Source organism: Lactuca virosa, chromosome 1 (assembly GCF_052849685.1).
Source record: "Lactuca virosa cultivar CGN04683 chromosome 1, Lactuca_virosa_CGN04683_v6, whole genome shotgun sequence".
Lineage (NCBI taxonomy): Eukaryota > Viridiplantae > Streptophyta > Magnoliopsida > Asterales > Asteraceae > Lactuca > Lactuca virosa.
In genome coordinates, this window is record NC_136426.1 from 81,383,012 (window position 1) to 81,401,981 (window position 18,970).

Sequence of the window (18,970 nt, forward strand, 5' to 3'; positions counted from 1 at the left end):
TGTCACAAAATGTCTTTTCCTCATAAACGGTCTATCCAAATGTTCCTATGCCATGCAACCCAAATGGACCATGCCGAGTCGGGTCAAGTACATAGCAATTATAGTTATGGACTTAGACACTAATCCAACAGCCTCTTTCTCCTCTAATTTCTCTTTCGGTTTTGGAAACCAAATCTCCATTATATACGCGAAGCCATAGCTAGCTATATTAATGCTGTCATCCTCTTTTGAAATCTTCATTTTTTTTCTCCAATGACCACAAACTTCGATCACTACAGTCTTCTTTTGTTTTTTATTTTTGTAGATTTTTCTATTAGTTATGGACTTCATGAGTAGGTATGTATTTTCTCTCCATCTATATTAATTTTGATTTTTGAATTCCTTCTGTTTTCTATCCACAAAACTTTTTTGATTTTGAGATTTATGAAATCTCTCTGAATCTCTGATTATTAGCCCAATTTTGATCCTTTTTTTTCATGAATAGTTCTTACAAGAGAAACCACCTCTTTTTTCTACATTGCTCATGATTCTTAATTTTTTTTTTGGTATTTGAATTTTGTAGGGTTTTTAATCGAACCCTAATCCCCACCATGAATAACCTCAAAGTGATGACACATTACTGATATGGTGGTATGGGGGTAATCAATTTGGCACTCAATAGTTATACTACTTTTGAAGTTTTTAATTGATATGTCTATGCAGTTGGGTCAATTTCTCTCTACATCTCCAGAAATCAATGACCAAATCATATCCAAAATTGAATCTACAGGTAGGGCTCAATTCCTGCTTTTAATGTATTACTAATACATCTGTGCCACCACCATCTACAAACACTCAGCACTTCAATTTCTCTCCAATCAAGATTCTTCATCTTCCTCACAAAGCCAATGTAGTCCTCGAACCCAATTAGGTCAAGGTCAGTATATTGTTTGTGGTTATGAATCACTTTTGAATTTTTGATTAGTCCTCTGATGGGTTCAATCTAAGCTTTTAAGGGGAAAAATGATTTTCTTATAAACTTCAATCGGGTTATAAGCATCAGTAATTGGTTTGAATTGTACAAGGGGCATGTCGAACCTAACATGATTTTTTTCTCTATTGTGTTTCAAAATTTTATGGTATTTTTAAAATTGATATCAACTTACGTTTTATTTTCTGAACACCATAATTATCCTAATTGTAATTTATACAAGAAGACTATATTAAGAATGTAATACAAGCTGCATGGTTTGAAGCAAAGTAAAAATTTATGAGTAAATCGATCTACTAACTGCCATGTTAGTAACTTTTTTCTTGAATGGACGGTCCAGGTAAATGAATATTTTTTGGTACATCAGTATCATCTTTTTAGCTTAATATTTCCCGGCTAAAATCTTTATTTTGACAAATTGCATCCAAAGAATATAAGTAGTTTAAATATATGGGAAAATGAAATTAACATAATGATTTTTCTAAATGATGCTCTGGTCATGGAAGTCTAATCTCTAGGTTTGGGTTATAACATAATTTGATATTTGAATGGGTTCTGCAAGAAAATGGTTATCACACACCAGATCATTTTTTTGGGTATACCAGTACCAATTTTTATAGCTCAATATTTCGCATTTGTCAGTACTTTTTATGCTGTTTTAAATGCTTTACATTTTAAAATTATAAAATTAATAATGGTTTTTGTTTCTTCTATTTAGTAGAGAACTTGAAAACATCTCCTCCCTTTTAATTATATTTTGGACCATTTTGCCCTTAGTGCGGCTTTGGTGTTTTTCTCCAATTTTGGTATTGATATGGTTTTAACTAAAGACTCAGAGTTACTCTACATATTTGTTAAGCGAAAAGTTCCTCCCTTGGCGAGAGAAGACTGTTTGATCCAATACTTGACCATATTGCCCCTTGTGTTGCTTTGTGGCTTTGGTGAAATTAATCAGGTGCTTCCCATGTTTACAAACCAAGACTTCACAAGAACCTTACATACTTGCTATGCAAAGATATCAAGGTTTATTGATTTTCCTGGTGATGCTTGGATTCAACACTTTAGTTCTTATCTCCTGCTTGTTGATCAGTGAGCAAACACTGTCTTTTTTTTGTGCTTTGTGCTTTGGTTTGTTGATATTAATTGTTACTTTTTTCCCTTTTATATTTATCTGTACCAATTCTTTGTATTGTTCCATCCACCAGCTGGTCAATTAATTTTATTTTTAATATATTGCCTTTCAAAAAAATGTAGTAGTGGCTTTCAAATCCTTTATGCCCTTGAAAAGAGCAGGGCATATGAACTTCGTATATTTTGTGGTAATGGAGTCTTATAATCAAATATGAAATTCATATACTATGTTTAATTTTCCTGATTATTGTATGCACAAAACAGGGAGACATGTTAGAGGTCATATTCTTAAATAAATATGCCTCCACTTCTTCAAATGTATTGGCACATGGCTGTCCCACTAACTTGACTTCTTGCATCATCACAATAGGAGAGTTTAGTTACTATAATTTCTCTTTCATATTTTAAAAGTATTATTTTCAATATTGTACTTATATTTTTGTGTTTTGTCTTTCAAATTTTAATTTATATATATATATATATATATATATATATATATATATATATATATATATATATTGAAAAGAAGATGATATGATAATTAGAATGTTATTGGTGCTTTCAATGTGTTTATGTGTGTGTTTGTGTTTGAATATGTTATTATCAATGTTATTTTAATTTATCAACCGTGTAGCATACAGGTTTCAATATTGTACTTATATTTTTGTGTTTTGTCTTTCAAATTTCAAATTATCACATTTTTTTAAAATAAAATTAACTGAAATATTAATTTTAGATAATGACGGTAACATTACCAATAACACATCTAATGTTGTATTTAAAGAAGTATTTGGAAATTTGTGATTTATAACTATTATTTAGAATATGCTATTACTAATTTTTAGTACTTTGAGTCAAGTTACATACTTATTTATGTAAAAGTATTATTTTAATAAATTGTTTAATTTCATAAGTTGATATTAATTTTTTTTAATAAACCCGTGTAATACACGGGTCTTACACCTATTATATATATATATATATATATATATATATATATATATATATATATATATATATATATATATATATATATATATATATATATATATAAAAGAACCTTCATCACCAAGGACAGTTGGCAATTTGACAATGACCAAATTTATAATATAGTCTAAAATAATTGAAGATGAAAATTAAAAAAATTGTGATATCGAGCTCCAAGGATAGCTGGCATGGACCGGTCAATAATGAACCTACCGTCGTGGGTGCTGTTAATGTATGTTAGAAAGTTATAATAAAACCTCAAGTGAAGTAGCAAGCATGATATGTGGATCTTCTATTATGATTGATTAAAGAAAAGAAAAAAAGAAGAAGGTGGAGATGGGGTTGCCTTTATATACACATAAATTGATATCTGTAAGTTTGTCTGTGTGATTGTGTTAGCTTAGTGCCTAAGTATCCTCTTCCTTCAAATTCCTTTTCTTCCTTCTTTTTTAATTTGATAAAAAGAAAATCATGTCTTATGCACTCAATAAGATTTCTCACTTACGAATCCCATATGAAGATCATATCGAATCGGCTACCGATGACATGGATGATGAAAATATCATTAGCGAAAATGACGAATGTGTAAGTTACAGAGGACAACTTTTGTGGTCCGGAGAGTTGATCGATATAGTTGCACAAGAATATGATCGTCATCTTTCGGAAGGAATCTCCAAGTTCGAGGCCAATGCTTTAATACTTTCTGGTCTGAAGCATAAAAATATTGTCTCTTTTGTTGGGTTCTGTGAGGATCCATACTGGGTTATCATCGTAACCAAGTATGAGGTCAACAAAAGTCTCGATATGTATTTAAGTGACTCAAGAAGCCTCTCATGGATGAAAAGATTGCAGATATGTGTTGGTGTTGCGCATGGATTGAGCTACCTTCATTACGAGGAGGGGCGTGATTATAGTGTCATACATTGCAACATCAAAAGCTCTTCAATTCTGTTAGATGAAAACTGGGAGCCCAAAATAACTTTTTTTGGAAATTCTATAAGGACTCCAGTAGCTCAAAGGCATCGTCTTCTCCATGCTAAACATTCTGGTACAGTAGGATATATGGACGCAATATATGAAAAGACTAAAGGTGTGACCCACAAGGTGGATGTATTCTCCTTCGGCGTGGTCCTATTTGAAGTTTTGTTTGGGTGGGAAGCATCAAGTCCGAATGAGGAGAACGAGTCATTAGTACAATCGGCAAAATTCCATTATGAAAAGGGAACACTGGAAGATATGATTAGTACTGATCTAAGGGAAGAAATGGATGACCAATCATTCAACATTTTCTCAGAAACAGCATATTGTTGTTTGAAAGAGCAGCGAGCACAACGCCCAAATATGGATCAAATTGTCAAACGTCTAGAGAAAGCGTTGGAACTTCAAAAGAAATTCGAAAATCATGTAAGACCTTCTGGTTTTTATATTTACTTTCGTTCAGTTCTATCTCACACAATATTTTATATGTTCCTTATATATTTATATGTTTATTTATCTCAAATTGTTGCAATCGATATTTAAAGGAACATTCAAGAGATGCAAGTGAAGGTACATCGATGGATCGGTTGAAGGTAATTAATTTCTTTTGGTTTAACTAAAATAATTAAAATATTTCTTTTCAACCTACTTAAAGAGTTAAAGTGATGCATGGAACCCTATAGCATCAACCAAAACGGATATTTGACAATCTGGTCCGGGCTGATTAAAAGATCCAATTGGCGCAACCGTCCTTCTTACTGGTGCATGCAACAGTCCTACCCGGTCGGTGCACCGAAGACCGAAAACCCGAAACCCAAAATTCTTGAATTACATTAAACGAAAACCGGACCAATTTAGGTGTGTGTTGGTTCAGGCTCCGGATCCCAAACCGGGTTCGGTCCAAACCCGGATCCCAAACCGGGTTCGGTTTTTGGACCGAATTAGACTATTTGTTGGGCTAAATATTTGTTGGACCATTTATTTGGGCTTCATATAACTTGCTGGACGCTTCAACATAATTCTGATTTGCTACCATCATATATCCCTTTGTCCCTTCAACTTAATAAATGGTATTAATTGGATATGATATGGAATATGATAGTATTATTTTTGTAGCCTACACTTATGTGACTAGAGCATTTTTTACCAAGTAAGATTTATGCATCCAAGTGCTAAAATAGTATTGTGTAATATTTATTTTACCCGTTTTGATTTATTAGCCCTTATAGCATACCAAATTTTACATGCATGTAATAAGCTGTAACAAAGGGATAATGATTTAAAAATGTAATATATTTTTCGATTTGTATACATTTGGTCACTGAGTTTTTTTTTCGTCCACATTTACCCCTTCAACTTGTTAAACTGTACACATTCAGTCCTTATGATCGGCTATTCCAGGTTAGCCGGTAAAAATGACTTAATAGGGTAATATATTTCTCACTTTGTACACATTTAGTCCTTAATATTTTTGTACACATTTAGTCTTTAATATTTTTTTTGCAAAATAAGTCATTTTTGTTTTTGTACTTATTCAGTACTTATGAATGATTTCTTAAGGTTTTTCTCATTACATCTTACGTGAGATAATCATTAATGAGGTGTTTGGGGCTTTTGATGTTTATGTCGATCGTGATCTCGACTATTTGGTTGCTTAGGTCATGTGTTCTGAACGTCATAACTTCTTCATACGATCTCAGATTTTAACGATCTTTATATCCATTCGTTCGTATTTTAGTCTACTACAATTTTCGTTTAAATTACTCCCGTTAAAAAGTAATATATTTTTACTTACGATATTTATATCCATACGTTTTTTATAAATGCATGTATGACTGTTTTTTTTTAATAAAATCGTAAGTAAAAATATATTACATTTTAACGGGAGTAATCTTAACGAAAGTTGTAGTAGACTAAAAAACGAATACGTGGATATAAAGACCGTTAAAATCTGATATCGTATGAAGAAGTTACAATGTTCAGAATACAAGACCTAAGCCAAACCACAAGACCTACGCAACCAAACAGTCGAGATCGCGATGGACATAAACATCAACAACCCAAAACACCTCATCAATGATTGTCCCACATAAAATGTTGTGAGAAAGGCCTAAAGAAATCATTCATAAGTATTTAATGTGTATAAAAAACAAAAAAGACTTATTTTGAAACAAAAAAATACTAAGGAGCAAATGTGCACAAAAATAATAAGGACTAAATGCGAACAAAATGATAAATATATTACCCTATTAAGTCATTTTTCCCGGCTAACGTAGAGTAACCGGTCATAAGGACTGAATGTGTACAGTTTAACAAGCTCAATGGGTAATGTGGACGAAAAAAAACTCAGTAAATAAATATGTAGAAATCAAAAAATATATTACCCTTTTAAGTCATTATCTCTGTAACAAATTCAAAAAATAAAAAAATAATAATAAAAAAAAATTAAACGTAAACTTAACATTTTTAGACATATCTTACACAGTCCCGAATTTTCAATATTTTCAAGATTGCTATATACAATATATCTATTATTCAATCGACTTTGTGGTGCCAACTTCCAAGCAATAATTAATCAGTATAAATGTATATCTATTAAAATATAATGAATCAACAACTTTGTGGTGCAAAGCAATACAACTGATACTAATTTACAAAACATAGTCAATATATACACATATTCAACATTGTCCACGATGGAGACGGCGACTGTTCATCAACCTTTTTTATTTTAAAATGAGGTGCATTGATTGTCATCTTAAGCTGCACTATAAATGGATGTGGATACGATTGCCAAACAAACACAACTAAGAAAAAACACTCATTGACATGGATATCTTCACTTTCTTCCCTTCATGGATTTTTTCAACAGTATCATTTCTTTCTTTTCTTGAGTCTTCATATATTATCTGTTAGAAATTTGGGGTATAATAGCACTTGGAAATCTGAGAATCATGAATATCACTTTCAGATTGAAGTATTTGAGTGGTACTCCCAATCTTTAAACGGATAAAACTCAGAAATGAGAGAACAGAACAAAGAATGATTTGATATGATTTTCACGAGTACCATAAAATGAAAACCAAAATTGCTTAAGTACCTTTTCCATCAGAAAACTGTCAACAAGACAGTTGTATGTCTGAAAAACTGTCACTAAAATAGCTCGACCCCCCTGGCTGCCCCTTAGACCCCGCTCCCAGGGGTGCTGCCCCCGGACCCCCGTTCGTTTAGGGGCTTCACCCCTAAATGACGGTCTACTTTGAATATCGAATAAACTTAAACAAGTGTGCACTCTGCATCTTCCTTACTTGTTTAATATTCATCAAGATTGATTTTGGTCAACAAGTCAATCTATTACACTCAAATACATATTGATGATACAAATCACCAACATTATTGTAACACCCATAAAATTCAAGCCAATTTAAAACTTTTTAAAACATTTCAAAACACGTGATTATTACAAACTTGTTTTCAAAATAGTATATTGTCAGAGTATCCCATGATTAAATCATAAAATCATAAAATGTGAGGAGCGGTACGATCACGCCTTTGCCTTCCCGCGATCATCAGAAGTACCTGAAACAATAATCGATAAATGTAAGCTCGAAGGCTTAGTGAGTTACCCCCAAAATACCAACGCCATACAGATATAATCATATCATATAAACATATAATCAAACAATATAGCATGCGTAATGAGCCATCAGTCTGACTGAACCGAATCCCGGTCCTCAGTCTATCTGGACCGCTCTCCAAGCCCTCGGCACGTCTGGACCGCCCTCCTCGGGGTCTTCAGCCTATCCGGACTGCTCGCTGGGCCTTCGGCCTGACTAGATTTGCCCGGCCCGGGCCTGCAGTCTACCCGGTCCGCCCAGGGTGTCTTGGCCTACTGCACACAGCAAGACCTGCCTCAACCCTTTCCCCAAACCAACAAACATGTGCACATACATATAAACAAGTAAACATGTAGATCTAACCGATCAATAACATAGCAACCATCCTATAACCAGGATACCAATCTAACCGATCTCTAGCATAGCAACCATCCTAAACCAGGATGAAATCTAACATAGTAACCATCTTAAACCAGGATCAAATCTAACATAGCAACCTTCCTAAACCAGGAAGTAAATCATAAAGGGTCGGCCTTGGTGTCGTAGACCCTGTTGATATAGTGAGGAGAACTCACCTCTCAAGTGTCGTCTGAAACTAGAAAGCTCAACTCCCGGATCACCAACACGAACTCCACCACCTATAGTTACCATACAACCATTTTTCATAAATTTCCAAATTACCATAATATCCTCAGAAGTCAACTGGTCAACCCTTGGTCAAAGTCAAAGTCCAAAGTCAAAGTCAACAGTCCATGTTGACTCGACTCGTCGAGTGCAGTTCACCGACTCGTCGAGTTCTTCCTGAACTCGAGAAGTGGTGAAATCCTAGGTTGACTCGTCGAGTTTGTTTATAACTCGTCGAGTTCATACATGTCCGAAGGTTGAGGGAAACCCTAGCCGACTCGCCGAGTCAGTCGACTGACTCGTCGAGCCCAAGGCAATCTTCATCGGACTCGCCGAGTTGTTCATCAACTCGACGAGTTCATGGCCATCTTCATATGACTCGCCGAGTTGACTATGCAACTCGCCGAGTCCTTGCAAACCTTCATCCATGCAGACACTTTTTAAGCCATGCCAAGGTTCCAGATCACAGATCCAAGCTTCTAAGGCATGTTTATCACGTAAAGTTGCAATCTTTACATGAATGCAAGGCCCTAAAGGTTCTAAATGACCAATCTAAGCTTCTAATGGAGCTTTACACCTTAGGAGAGTCTCATCCTTGCAAGAGCTGGTAACTTTATGGACTTAGGACTCAAAAGAGGTTCAGATCTGAAGTTTCAACTTCAGATCTAGCTCCCATACCAAAATCCCTTCATGAATAACTAAAGAAAGCCCTAGTTTTCACATATGAATGATTCTAGAAGAAAAGAGGTCAAGGTAACAGCTTATTACCTCCAAGGTGTGCCCAAACTGAAGTAGACTTTGGATCCACACGAAATCCTTGATGCTAGCCTCTTGATCTACAAGTTTCCTTCACAAAAATCACTTCTCAAAGCTCCAAAACACTCTCCAAGCTCACACTCACAGAAATTAGGGTTTCTGGCTCTCAAGGGGTGATAGAGGACAGTGGGAGGGGCTAATGGTCCAATATATAGGGTGCAAAAATCCTGAAACTTAGGGTTTCCACTGCCAGCTCCTACTCGTCGAGTCCCCCATGCCGACTCGACGAGTCACTCATTAAATGACATGTCCTAGCCCGCTGCTACTCGACGAGTCATAGCGTCAACTCGTCGAGTAGACCTTAAACATGAAATCTAAATGGAAAATTAATGATACCTGACGGTTGGGATGTTACAATTATCTACGATGGAAGAAAACATCCAAGGCTACACCCAACCTTCCCCCTAGGTCCAGGTAAAATCGCAACTTTCGGGTACGGTCTGGTCCTAACCCGAAAGCCAATTTTTGTTAAAAATTGAAACCGAAAACCGGCCCGGTTAGATGTATTTTCGGTTCGTTTTGGGTCCGGTCTGGTTCAATGGGTTATACGCTCATCCCTACACTGGTCTCGCCCCCTTGGGCGCATCGTTCCTCTAGAACCCATCTGACAGTGTGTTGAGCCCAACAAGAATCGTATCGTTTCACCTTTTTAGTCCTTTTTGATATTGGAAGTAATTTTAATGTTTACATTAGCTTAACTCCTTAAGAAACCTAAAGGCATATTATAGTAGTAGGATATATATATATATATATATATATATATATATATATATATATATATATATATATATATATATATATATATATATATATATATATATATATATATATATCCTACTACTATAATATGCCTTTAGGTTTCTTAAGGAGTTAAGCTAATGTAAATAGGCTGCTTATTAAGGTTGAGTTATGCAAAAAAAATTACAAGAATTTTAAGAATTATTGAAGAATTGATTTTATTCTTATGTGTATTATTTTCATCCTTGCAACTTGTCACTCGGCTCCATAATTTCAACATCATTCGATATCAATTCCAAGCTACAATGGATAGATATTCATGCGGTCAAGATCAAGAGGCGGAATATTGAGATCGAGAGGCAAGGTATGAAAATCTAGAGGCTACTCCAACGTGTGTGAGCTACGCTCTGACAACCAATCGACTGTCGAAGAACTCGAATATAAGCTGTATGTCTAGGACATAATGGGGAGGAAACAAATCCCTTCAGTGTGTATAAATAGGATTATCATGGCCTTCACGATGTTGCCTCTCAAGGTGCAACATGGGTTCCACAAAAAACCTCTTTCTTTGTAATAATCCTCGACATGATTTACGTGGTAGCATCCTATCCATCGAATTATCTTCAAACCAATTAATCTATATAGTTGGCTTTGATACTTCAACAATTAATGACATATTTGGATTCACATTTAGATGTTAAAATAACAGTAAACTTCATCGGCTAATGGGATCAAGAAGGGATTGTAACATCTACATCATCCCCCTCTATTGTGGATCATAGGCACCAAGTACTTGAAGGTCTCATTTAGGGGAAGAACTTTCTCCATAATACTTATACTTACTCCATCATTTCAATCTCACTCAAATTGCACCAAAGACACTACGTATTAACAATGTTGATCTATAACAGACTTTTCTCCCAATGATGTCTTCAAGACATCGAAACTAGCATTTAACTCAGTCCTACTGACATTTACTGACAAACGTTATCAAGAAATTAATATACGCCAACTTACCATTGAATCTCATAGAATATATCTTCAAAAATCAAAGCAAAGATATATGGACTAACAACTCAACCTCGATAAACCCAAATTTCCAACAAGATTGACTATGTGTGTCACATAGGGATTCAAGAACAAACTGTAGTTAGATAATACATATCTCAAATAGCCCCGATATATTTCCCTTTAATCCTTTTAGATTCCAAGGTTTTTCCAAACCGTCTCTACATATATTATGTTGTCTGTCTTCTCTAAGTCGATGAACACTATATAGATATTACTATTTCTTTCTCTACATTCTCGATAAGGAATTTAAGGAGTTTGTTTGATTCAATCATCGGCCTCTCTAACATAAAACCAAATTAATTTCATGAAACAACCACAATGCTACACAAACTCTCTCACGCATATAGTTTCTTAGAATGATATATGTGTAAATGACTTAATATCTCTATAGTTATTGCAACCTTGGGCATCTATTTGTTTTTATAGATCGGTATCATAGTATTGGTTCTCCATTCTTCAAACATCTTGGTAATCACCAAAACGAGGGGCTGGTCCAATGAGTAACCATTAGGTAGGAGCCCACAATGCCTTCAAATTTCTTTAGTTGGAAATGTGACAAGGCCTTGGAAAAGGCCCAAGAAGCAAATATTGCTATCTATGATGATGCTTTTCCATCTTTTATAAAACATACTAAGCGAATATTTGTGTATTGCGCAGGATAAAACTATACAATTAAGTTTTTTGCATATACATGTTGAAAATAATAAGTCATTAACAATAAAATAATAATATTTATACTAAGCTGATATATGAACTTGTAATTATTTTGAACAAATTATAAAATATACATATATCAGAATCATATCATACAATAAAATTTATTAAACATGGTTTTCGATTTAGTATTACAATTTAACGTTATGATTGATTAATTTAGAAACTATTTATCTATTGTTTTTTTTTTAAATTTCATCATTATGGTTAATTGATATATGAACCTTTGTTTGTAAGTTAACGCAGTGTAATTTTTATGTTAATTAATTAAAAACCACTTATTTGGAAAAAAAATGAATTGTAATCAAAAAGTTTTTTTTATATAATTTTTTTATTTAGTTTGACTTGTGGTTTTACATTTACAATATTTAAACCTTTTTTTTAACTATTTTGAAAAATAGTATTTGAATAAAAAAAATTAAACTTATTTTATATTTTGACTTATGTTTTGGATTTAACATAATATTTAAAATAACAAATAAGTGTCATAATAGTCCTTTCTAAAGTCTACCATTAATACGATAATATTTTTGTATTTAATAACATATTTTAAATTAATAAATTAATTATATTAAATTGAAACTGAAATGTAATGGAGGTTTCAAATATATATGATTTATAGAAAAAATACATCATTTATAGTGTAGTATGATGATATGATTAAGATCCATATTTCTATCTATGACGTTGTGGGATTGGTGTATAGAGAGTATACAACCTCATTTTGCATATGATGGTATTGCATTAATCCCACATTTCCTAAATAAACCTTTGATGTCATTCTCATATAAATAAAGACTTCCATATATGCAAAATCCTAAGGGTGTAATTATTGGGTTAGTATGAAAAAACTTTCTCTTGGTTTTTTCCTTCAAATATAGAGGCTAAAGAGTAAAAGTTGCTAAATTTATTTTAACTATTGTTTTCCTCCTTCAAACATGAAGGAAAATACTAAGAGTAAAAGTCAAATGGATTTACAATTATTCTTTGATGCTATTTTTAGTTTCTTACTATTATAAGAAGCAATCAACAAATTACAAATGCCAGAATGTTAGTTAGTTTATTTTAGTTTTATTTCTTCCTACCATGCATGTATATGTTGAAGAAATCATTAATATGTGTGGGTTAAAGATATGGAGTTCTATTATACAACTAATAACCCTCTTCCTTTCACTTGACACATAATGTTGCAGGGGAATGATTTTGAACACTTGAAGATTAAACTAAGTGATTTAGAGTTTGCCACAGAGGAATTTTCTGAAAAATTTTGCATCGGTTCGGGAGGATATGGCAAAGTGTACAAAGCGAGGCTTCAATTTGATGGGAAAAGTTATTCGAAAATAGAAGAGAAGAATGAGGGTGAATTTCCTAATAAGGATAAAACTGTAGCTATAAAGCGCATCTTTAGTAGAGCAGACAAGCAGGGTGAAGATGGGTTCATTGCTGAAATTGAAATGCTTAGTAGTTGTAAGAATCGCAACATAGTCTCTCTTTTGGGATTTTGTGATGAAGGTCCCCAACAGACCCTTGTCTATGAGTATGTTTCTAATGGAAGCCTCGATGATTACTTAGGAAGCATCAATAACATGACTAACCTTACCTGGTTGCAACGTATAAGAATATGCATTGATATTGCACATGGATTGGAGTACCTTCACAGTAGCACGGAGGACAAACAAAAGATAATACACCGGGATATAAAGAGCGCCAACATACTTTTAGATGAGAATTGGGAGGCAAAGATTGCTGACTTTGGGCTCTCCAAATTCCACCCTTTGAATCACCAAGCAAGTACTCTCAATAGCATCAATGTTGCTGGTACAGAAGTGTACTTGGATCCAGAATATTTGAAGACAGGTAAGTTCAAAAAGGAAACAGATGTGTATTATTTGGGTGTAGTTTTATTTGAGATCTTGTGTGGAAGGGTGGCATATGATCCAATTTATTTGGAGGAGGATGTAAAAGGACTGGGACCCATCGCACGACGACGCTTCCAGGAAGGAACACTTAAGGAAATGAGAGATCCCAACCTGACGGAAGAAAGTGATGAAATATTTTTTACTCAAAATAGAGGACTCAATGAAGATTCTTTAGCCACATTTTCAGAAATTGCATACAAGTGTTTGGCAGAAACTCAAGCTGAACGTCCAACAATGGAAGTCGTCATCGAGGAACTTAAGAAAGCATTATCTTTTCAAGTAAGTTCATATTTTAAATTATCATATTACTTCACTTTATATTCTTGATCGTACGTAGTAGCAAGTAGTCTAGAAACACATCAAAATATTTGCATGAAATTTGGGACCGAGAATCTAAATTGATGATTACTGATTTAAAGAAATTTTAAAGAAGAATTCTAATTTAATTTTGATTATTAAGTTGGATCGATTGATGATGAGTGTCGTGATTTATAGGAAAACCAAACGGACAACCTCAAATTTTCACTTGAAGACATAAAATTGGCAACAGAAAACTTCAGCAATAGCCTTGGAGAAGAAGAATGTTGGGGGATATACAAAGGAGAAGTTTTAAATGCTAATGGAAGTACCATGATTGTTGCAAAGCGGTTGGACAATGAGGATAATAATTTTATAGAACATGAGTTTTTCACAGAGCTTAAGATTCTCCACGGGTATAAGCATAAGAATATCATCGGTCTTGTAGGCTATTGCAACGAAATGGATGAAAGAATCATTCTTTATGAGAATGCATCTAAAGGAAGTCTTGATAGGTATTTAAAAGACATAAATCTTACATGGAAGAAACGACTTGAGATATGCATTGATGTTGCAACGAGGTTGGATTTCCTTCATGGAGGTGATACAACACACGAATTGGTGGTGCATAGGAGCATCACAAGCTTTAGCATTCTATTAAGTGATGATTGGAAAGCACGAATTTCTAATCTTGGACTTTCCCTTGTAACTTCAATGGACAACGAGGTTGAGTTTGACATATGTGATAGTTCATGCCCAGTTAAATACCTTGACCCGTTGTATCGTGTAAAGGGTACCTTAACCAAAGAATCTGATATATTTTCATTTGGATTGGTTTTATTTGAAATCTTGTATGGGTATTCAACGTCTAACAACTACTCTCATGATAATGAGTTAACCTCGTTGGTTAAAGACTATTATCGAGAAGGAAAACTTGATGAGTTGGTGTTTGAGGGTATTAAGGAACAAACTGTGCCACAATCTTTGAGTGAATTTCAGAGAATTGCCCTTCAATGCTTACATGACAAGAGAGAAGAAAGGCCAACGGCAGGTGAAGTGTTAATACAACTTAAGAAAGCATTGGAATTCCAAGTAAGTACTTCTCATTGTTTTAAAACTGGTTATCTTATAATTTCAATGATACAAGCTAACAATGATATGGTTTCATGGAATATGTATATTTTAGGCAGAATAATATTTAATTCTCTAAAGAAATGTAAAATAATTTTGTAAGCTATAAGTAGAAGATTTTAACTGAAAGCTACTTTTTCCTGTATATTTTTAATTTGTAATTTTCGAAGTAAAAAATTGTTGACATGTCATATGATGACAATCAAATTTCCTAAATACAAATTTACAAATGTTATAATTTATATATAGGAAGATTATGAAATGTGGGAGCCCAAACTGCCTAAAGACTACAAAGAAATAATACTGATGTCAAAAACCCCCGACGTCTACTCTATGTCAAAGAAAAAAGATATCTACAATATGCTCTTGAAAGGAATCCTCGTTCAAGAGGGCAACGTGGTAATAATTATCTTATTTTTCCATCTCATTTTATTTCATATGTTTTGAGTTTCATGCTTGTTTTGTTCTTTACAAAGTTGTTTTTATTACAAAAACAGTTTTGGATTATGTTTGTCTATGTTCTCATTAAATATCTTACTGTGAGTATATATTTAATTTGAAAGAATATTCAACTCTAGGATTCTAAGGAGTTACACAAAATCAATGGCAATTACTAATCATGAAAGCTAATAATCTATGCCAGCTCTTATAAAAACTAATGTTTATTGGTTCATGTCATTGATCTCAACTGGTAGTCCAAAATTATACATGCCTGTATACATAATAGAAAATGATTTGATTTGTTTGTTTTGTATAACAGTGGTTTTCAATTGGAAAAAATGGAGGAAGAAATGAAATGTTATCAGCCAGAAACTTTTCATACAAAAACCGTTGGTCACGTAAACGGCGATATGTTCCACAATCTAGGTTACTCTCTCTTTCCCTCTATGTGGTTTTTTATGGGTGCTCCTATATACACCAATGTTAAATGTAACTTGTACAACTCACCATATATACAAGTTATAATTCGCTATTAAGAAGCTTTTGACAAATGTTACCAAAAAAAAATGTATTTTATGACATTTAGGTTCTTAATTATTTGGATCCATAGATGTGGGGATTAGGTTGTTTACAAGTAAGCTCATCCTAAGTCATAAACTAATGACCATTTCATTAATCACAAAACTATTGGTAGAATCCCTAAGAATTGGGGCCTAAAGGCTATTAAAAATTTAGACTATAATATTTTTTCACATGTGCAGGTTTCATAAAGCAGCAGAGATGTTAGACATCTCGAATCTTAATATCCAAATAAAGATAAAACCTCAATTTTTGTCTCCGGATGTCAATTATGGCGTTTATCTTGTCTTTAGATTTTCTGGTCCAACAAAATCAAAAGTTAAACGGATGTACGTGAACCTCAAGTACAAAAAGGGGAGTGAAACCTTACATGCATATTTTGCCATATGGAGAGAAGATGATTGGATGATGATTGAATTGTGTCAATTCTTAAATCACAAAGAAGATACTGATTTTGAATTTCTACTTGAGAGTTTTCAAAGATGCTATTGTGAAAGCCGTGTCATCCATATTGAAGGCATTGAGTTTCGAGCCATTGATAATGCAAGTTTTTTCAGATATTCTTTAATTAGTTCCCATTCAAGATTTTATAAATTTTGAAACAGAAAAAGATGCATCGACCACATTTTTATGTTCTAGGTTACACTATCTAACATTGTGTCACAATTTTTATATAGGTGAAACATGAAGAAATTAAGGAATTAAAGGAAGCACAACAAGTATTGAAATCAGACTTGTACATGGACCAGGTGCAACAAAACTATGACAAAGGTGAAAAGGTCCTTTGAATTTCTATCATCTTTTATGAGTCGTAAATTAAAAATATTTCCTGAGATTATGCTGATAAATTATGTTGACTTTTATGACAGTTGTTCTCGCTAAACGATGTGAACAAACAGAAGCATTATATGCTTTCAGCAAAGGATGCTCTTTACCAATCGTCTGATGTGAAGTTTTTTGATCCGATACCCTCAACCCAGTCAAGGTTTGTGTTTTTTTCATAACTATTTTCAGTTACATTGTCTTGTTGTAACCATTAAGAATATCAATGTGTACATTATATGAAAGAAGTTTACTTTGGCCTCTGTTTTGCTTACTTAAATAGTTGAAAATTGCTCACAATCTTGATAAACTACCAAGTCCCTATATCGATATAGCTTTCTATTTGTTATGTCTCCAAGAAGTACTTAATACACATATCATATATACATATTCAGATTCCAAAATGCGATTGAGCTTCAACGACAACAAATGTTTCATATCAAGTGCAAGATTGAAAGTCAAAGGTTGTCAGCAGATACAAAATACTCATGTTACCTTGTGTTCAAGCTTTCAAAAAAATGCCATGGCTTGCATTGCCCTGTAATAGTACGAGATTTACTCCAACAACGCCAAAACAAAGAGAAGGGAATTGTTTATTTTAGATCCCCAAGCCCATGTAATGTCAATGATACTGATCGGGTTCCAGTTGAGAGAGAAGATGGATGGAGGGAGATTAATGTGTGGAAATTCAACTCAAGTAATAAGCTTCGAGATGATTGTGTTTCTATCAATTTGAAGCTGATAAGTTATGAAGGAACTATGTCTGGACTCATTATAAGCAGCCTCGAGTTTCGGCCGATGTAAGCAGATAACTTCATTTTAGAGATGTTAGTGTTGATTATGTAATTTTTCCTTATACAACTCTACTTTCTCATTATCCTTTAAAACATGTGTTCATCTTTGTCACTGACACGCTCAGTTGGGTATAATATGTGCTTCTATACTATGTATATTACATGTTGTATGTACACACCTAATAAGAGTAGGATCAAAATCAAAGTAAAGGTTACTACACTACAATATCAACAAAATACTGTAGGATGAAAGCAAACCATACAGAAAATAAGGTATTACCATACAAGAAATATGGTATTCTATTCAAAGTAATTATTGTGTTATTGTATGCATAAATGTGGGCCAATCAATTTTACTTATTTAAGAAGGTGATTAATATATATTATTGAATTAAATATAATTGAAAAATATCATCTAATTTAATTACAAGGATATTTTAGTCAATTAATATAGATTTAATAAAAGAAAATTGCATATTTTAAGGGATCATAGATTCTATTAATTTTAAAAATCCGATTTTACGAATTATAATTCTTTTAATTCGGATATTCTGACAGAATTATAATTCTTTTAATCATAGATTCTATTTTAAAGGATCATAGATTCTATTAATTTTAAAAATATTATTGAACCTATTTATTGATCATAACTTTAAAAACTTCTCGTAGAATAACAAATTCTTGAACAATTAATTGAAGAATAAAAACAAAAAATACATTATTTCTTATAGAATACGGGTAACAATTGTTAAGAATTACATTTATTGTTAAAGAATAAAACTAAAAAAACTTTCAAAACCGGAAAGAAAACATCAAAATCTAACAACGACACTACTACATTTTAAAAGAATAATGTTGCTTAGAATCACTTTCAATTTTGCGGTCCGTTCTTCAAGCATCAAATTCTGTGAAAACAAAACCAAATTGTAGTTTAGATTCCAACAGAATTGCAATTCATGATTCCATTCCAACAGAATTGGAGTTCATGATTCCATTCCAACAGAATTGGAATTCATGATTCATTTTATCTTCTTCATGTCAATCTCAAGAATTGTACCACACGTTTATGTTTTCTTTCCCTTAGATCACAATGTACTCCATATCTATCAAAATTCACAACTATACAATAAGATCATCAAGAGAATTGATTTTTTTTTATCTATTTAACTAGTAAAACCCAATCAAAAGAAACATACCCAATTCTGTTTTCCTGCCAAAGAACACCACTAGAGATGGGTAAACTTGATTCTTGCTTCTATATTTATGACATAGTCAATCTTTCACCTCGTAAAACTGCAGTTCATATTCAAGTTTTATGAAACATATATGTAACAAAACAAA

General features: G+C 33.1%; 1 protein-coding gene across 2 annotated transcripts; it reads left to right on the forward strand.

Moving 5' to 3' along the window:
- Window positions 1-3,341: 3,341 nt before the first annotated feature.
- Window positions 3,342-17,785, forward strand: LOC145148825 (uncharacterized). 2 transcript variants are annotated; one of them, XM_079075173.1, is made up of 10 exons: window positions 3,342-4,492; window positions 4,612-4,659; window positions 12,840-13,844; window positions 14,061-14,954; window positions 15,243-15,392; window positions 15,754-15,860; window positions 16,196-16,556; window positions 16,691-16,784; window positions 16,883-16,998; window positions 17,231-17,340. In XM_079075173.1, exons 1-9 carry the CDS (start codon window positions 3,560-3,562, stop codon window positions 16,957-16,959), a joined length of 3,669 nt encoding a protein of 1,222 aa, XP_078931299.1. In that variant the 5' UTR covers window positions 3,342-3,559; the 3' UTR covers window positions 16,960-16,998; window positions 17,231-17,340. The 2 variants fall into 2 exon arrangements, with proteins under 2 accessions (XP_078931299.1, XP_078931298.1); XM_079075172.1 differs by having other exon boundaries at window positions 3,351-4,492; window positions 16,691-16,792; window positions 17,231-17,785.
- The last annotated feature ends 1,185 nt before the right edge of the window (window positions 17,786-18,970 follow it).

What these genes read in the sequence shown, in the direction of transcription:
- LOC145148825 (XM_079075172.1), top strand. Translation starts at nt 3,560, where the DNA reads ATGTCTTATGCACTCAATAAGATTTCTCACTTACGAATCCCATATGAA. An exon ending in ACTATGACAAAGGTGAAAAG is followed by an intron (nt 16,793 to 16,882) that starts GTCCTTTGAATT and finishes CTTTTATGACAG; the next exon opens with TTGTTCTCGCTAAACGATGT. An exon ending in ATACCCTCAACCCAGTCAAG is followed by an intron (nt 16,999 to 17,230) that starts GTTTGTGTTTTT and finishes ATACATATTCAG; the next exon opens with ATTCCAAAATGCGATTGAGC.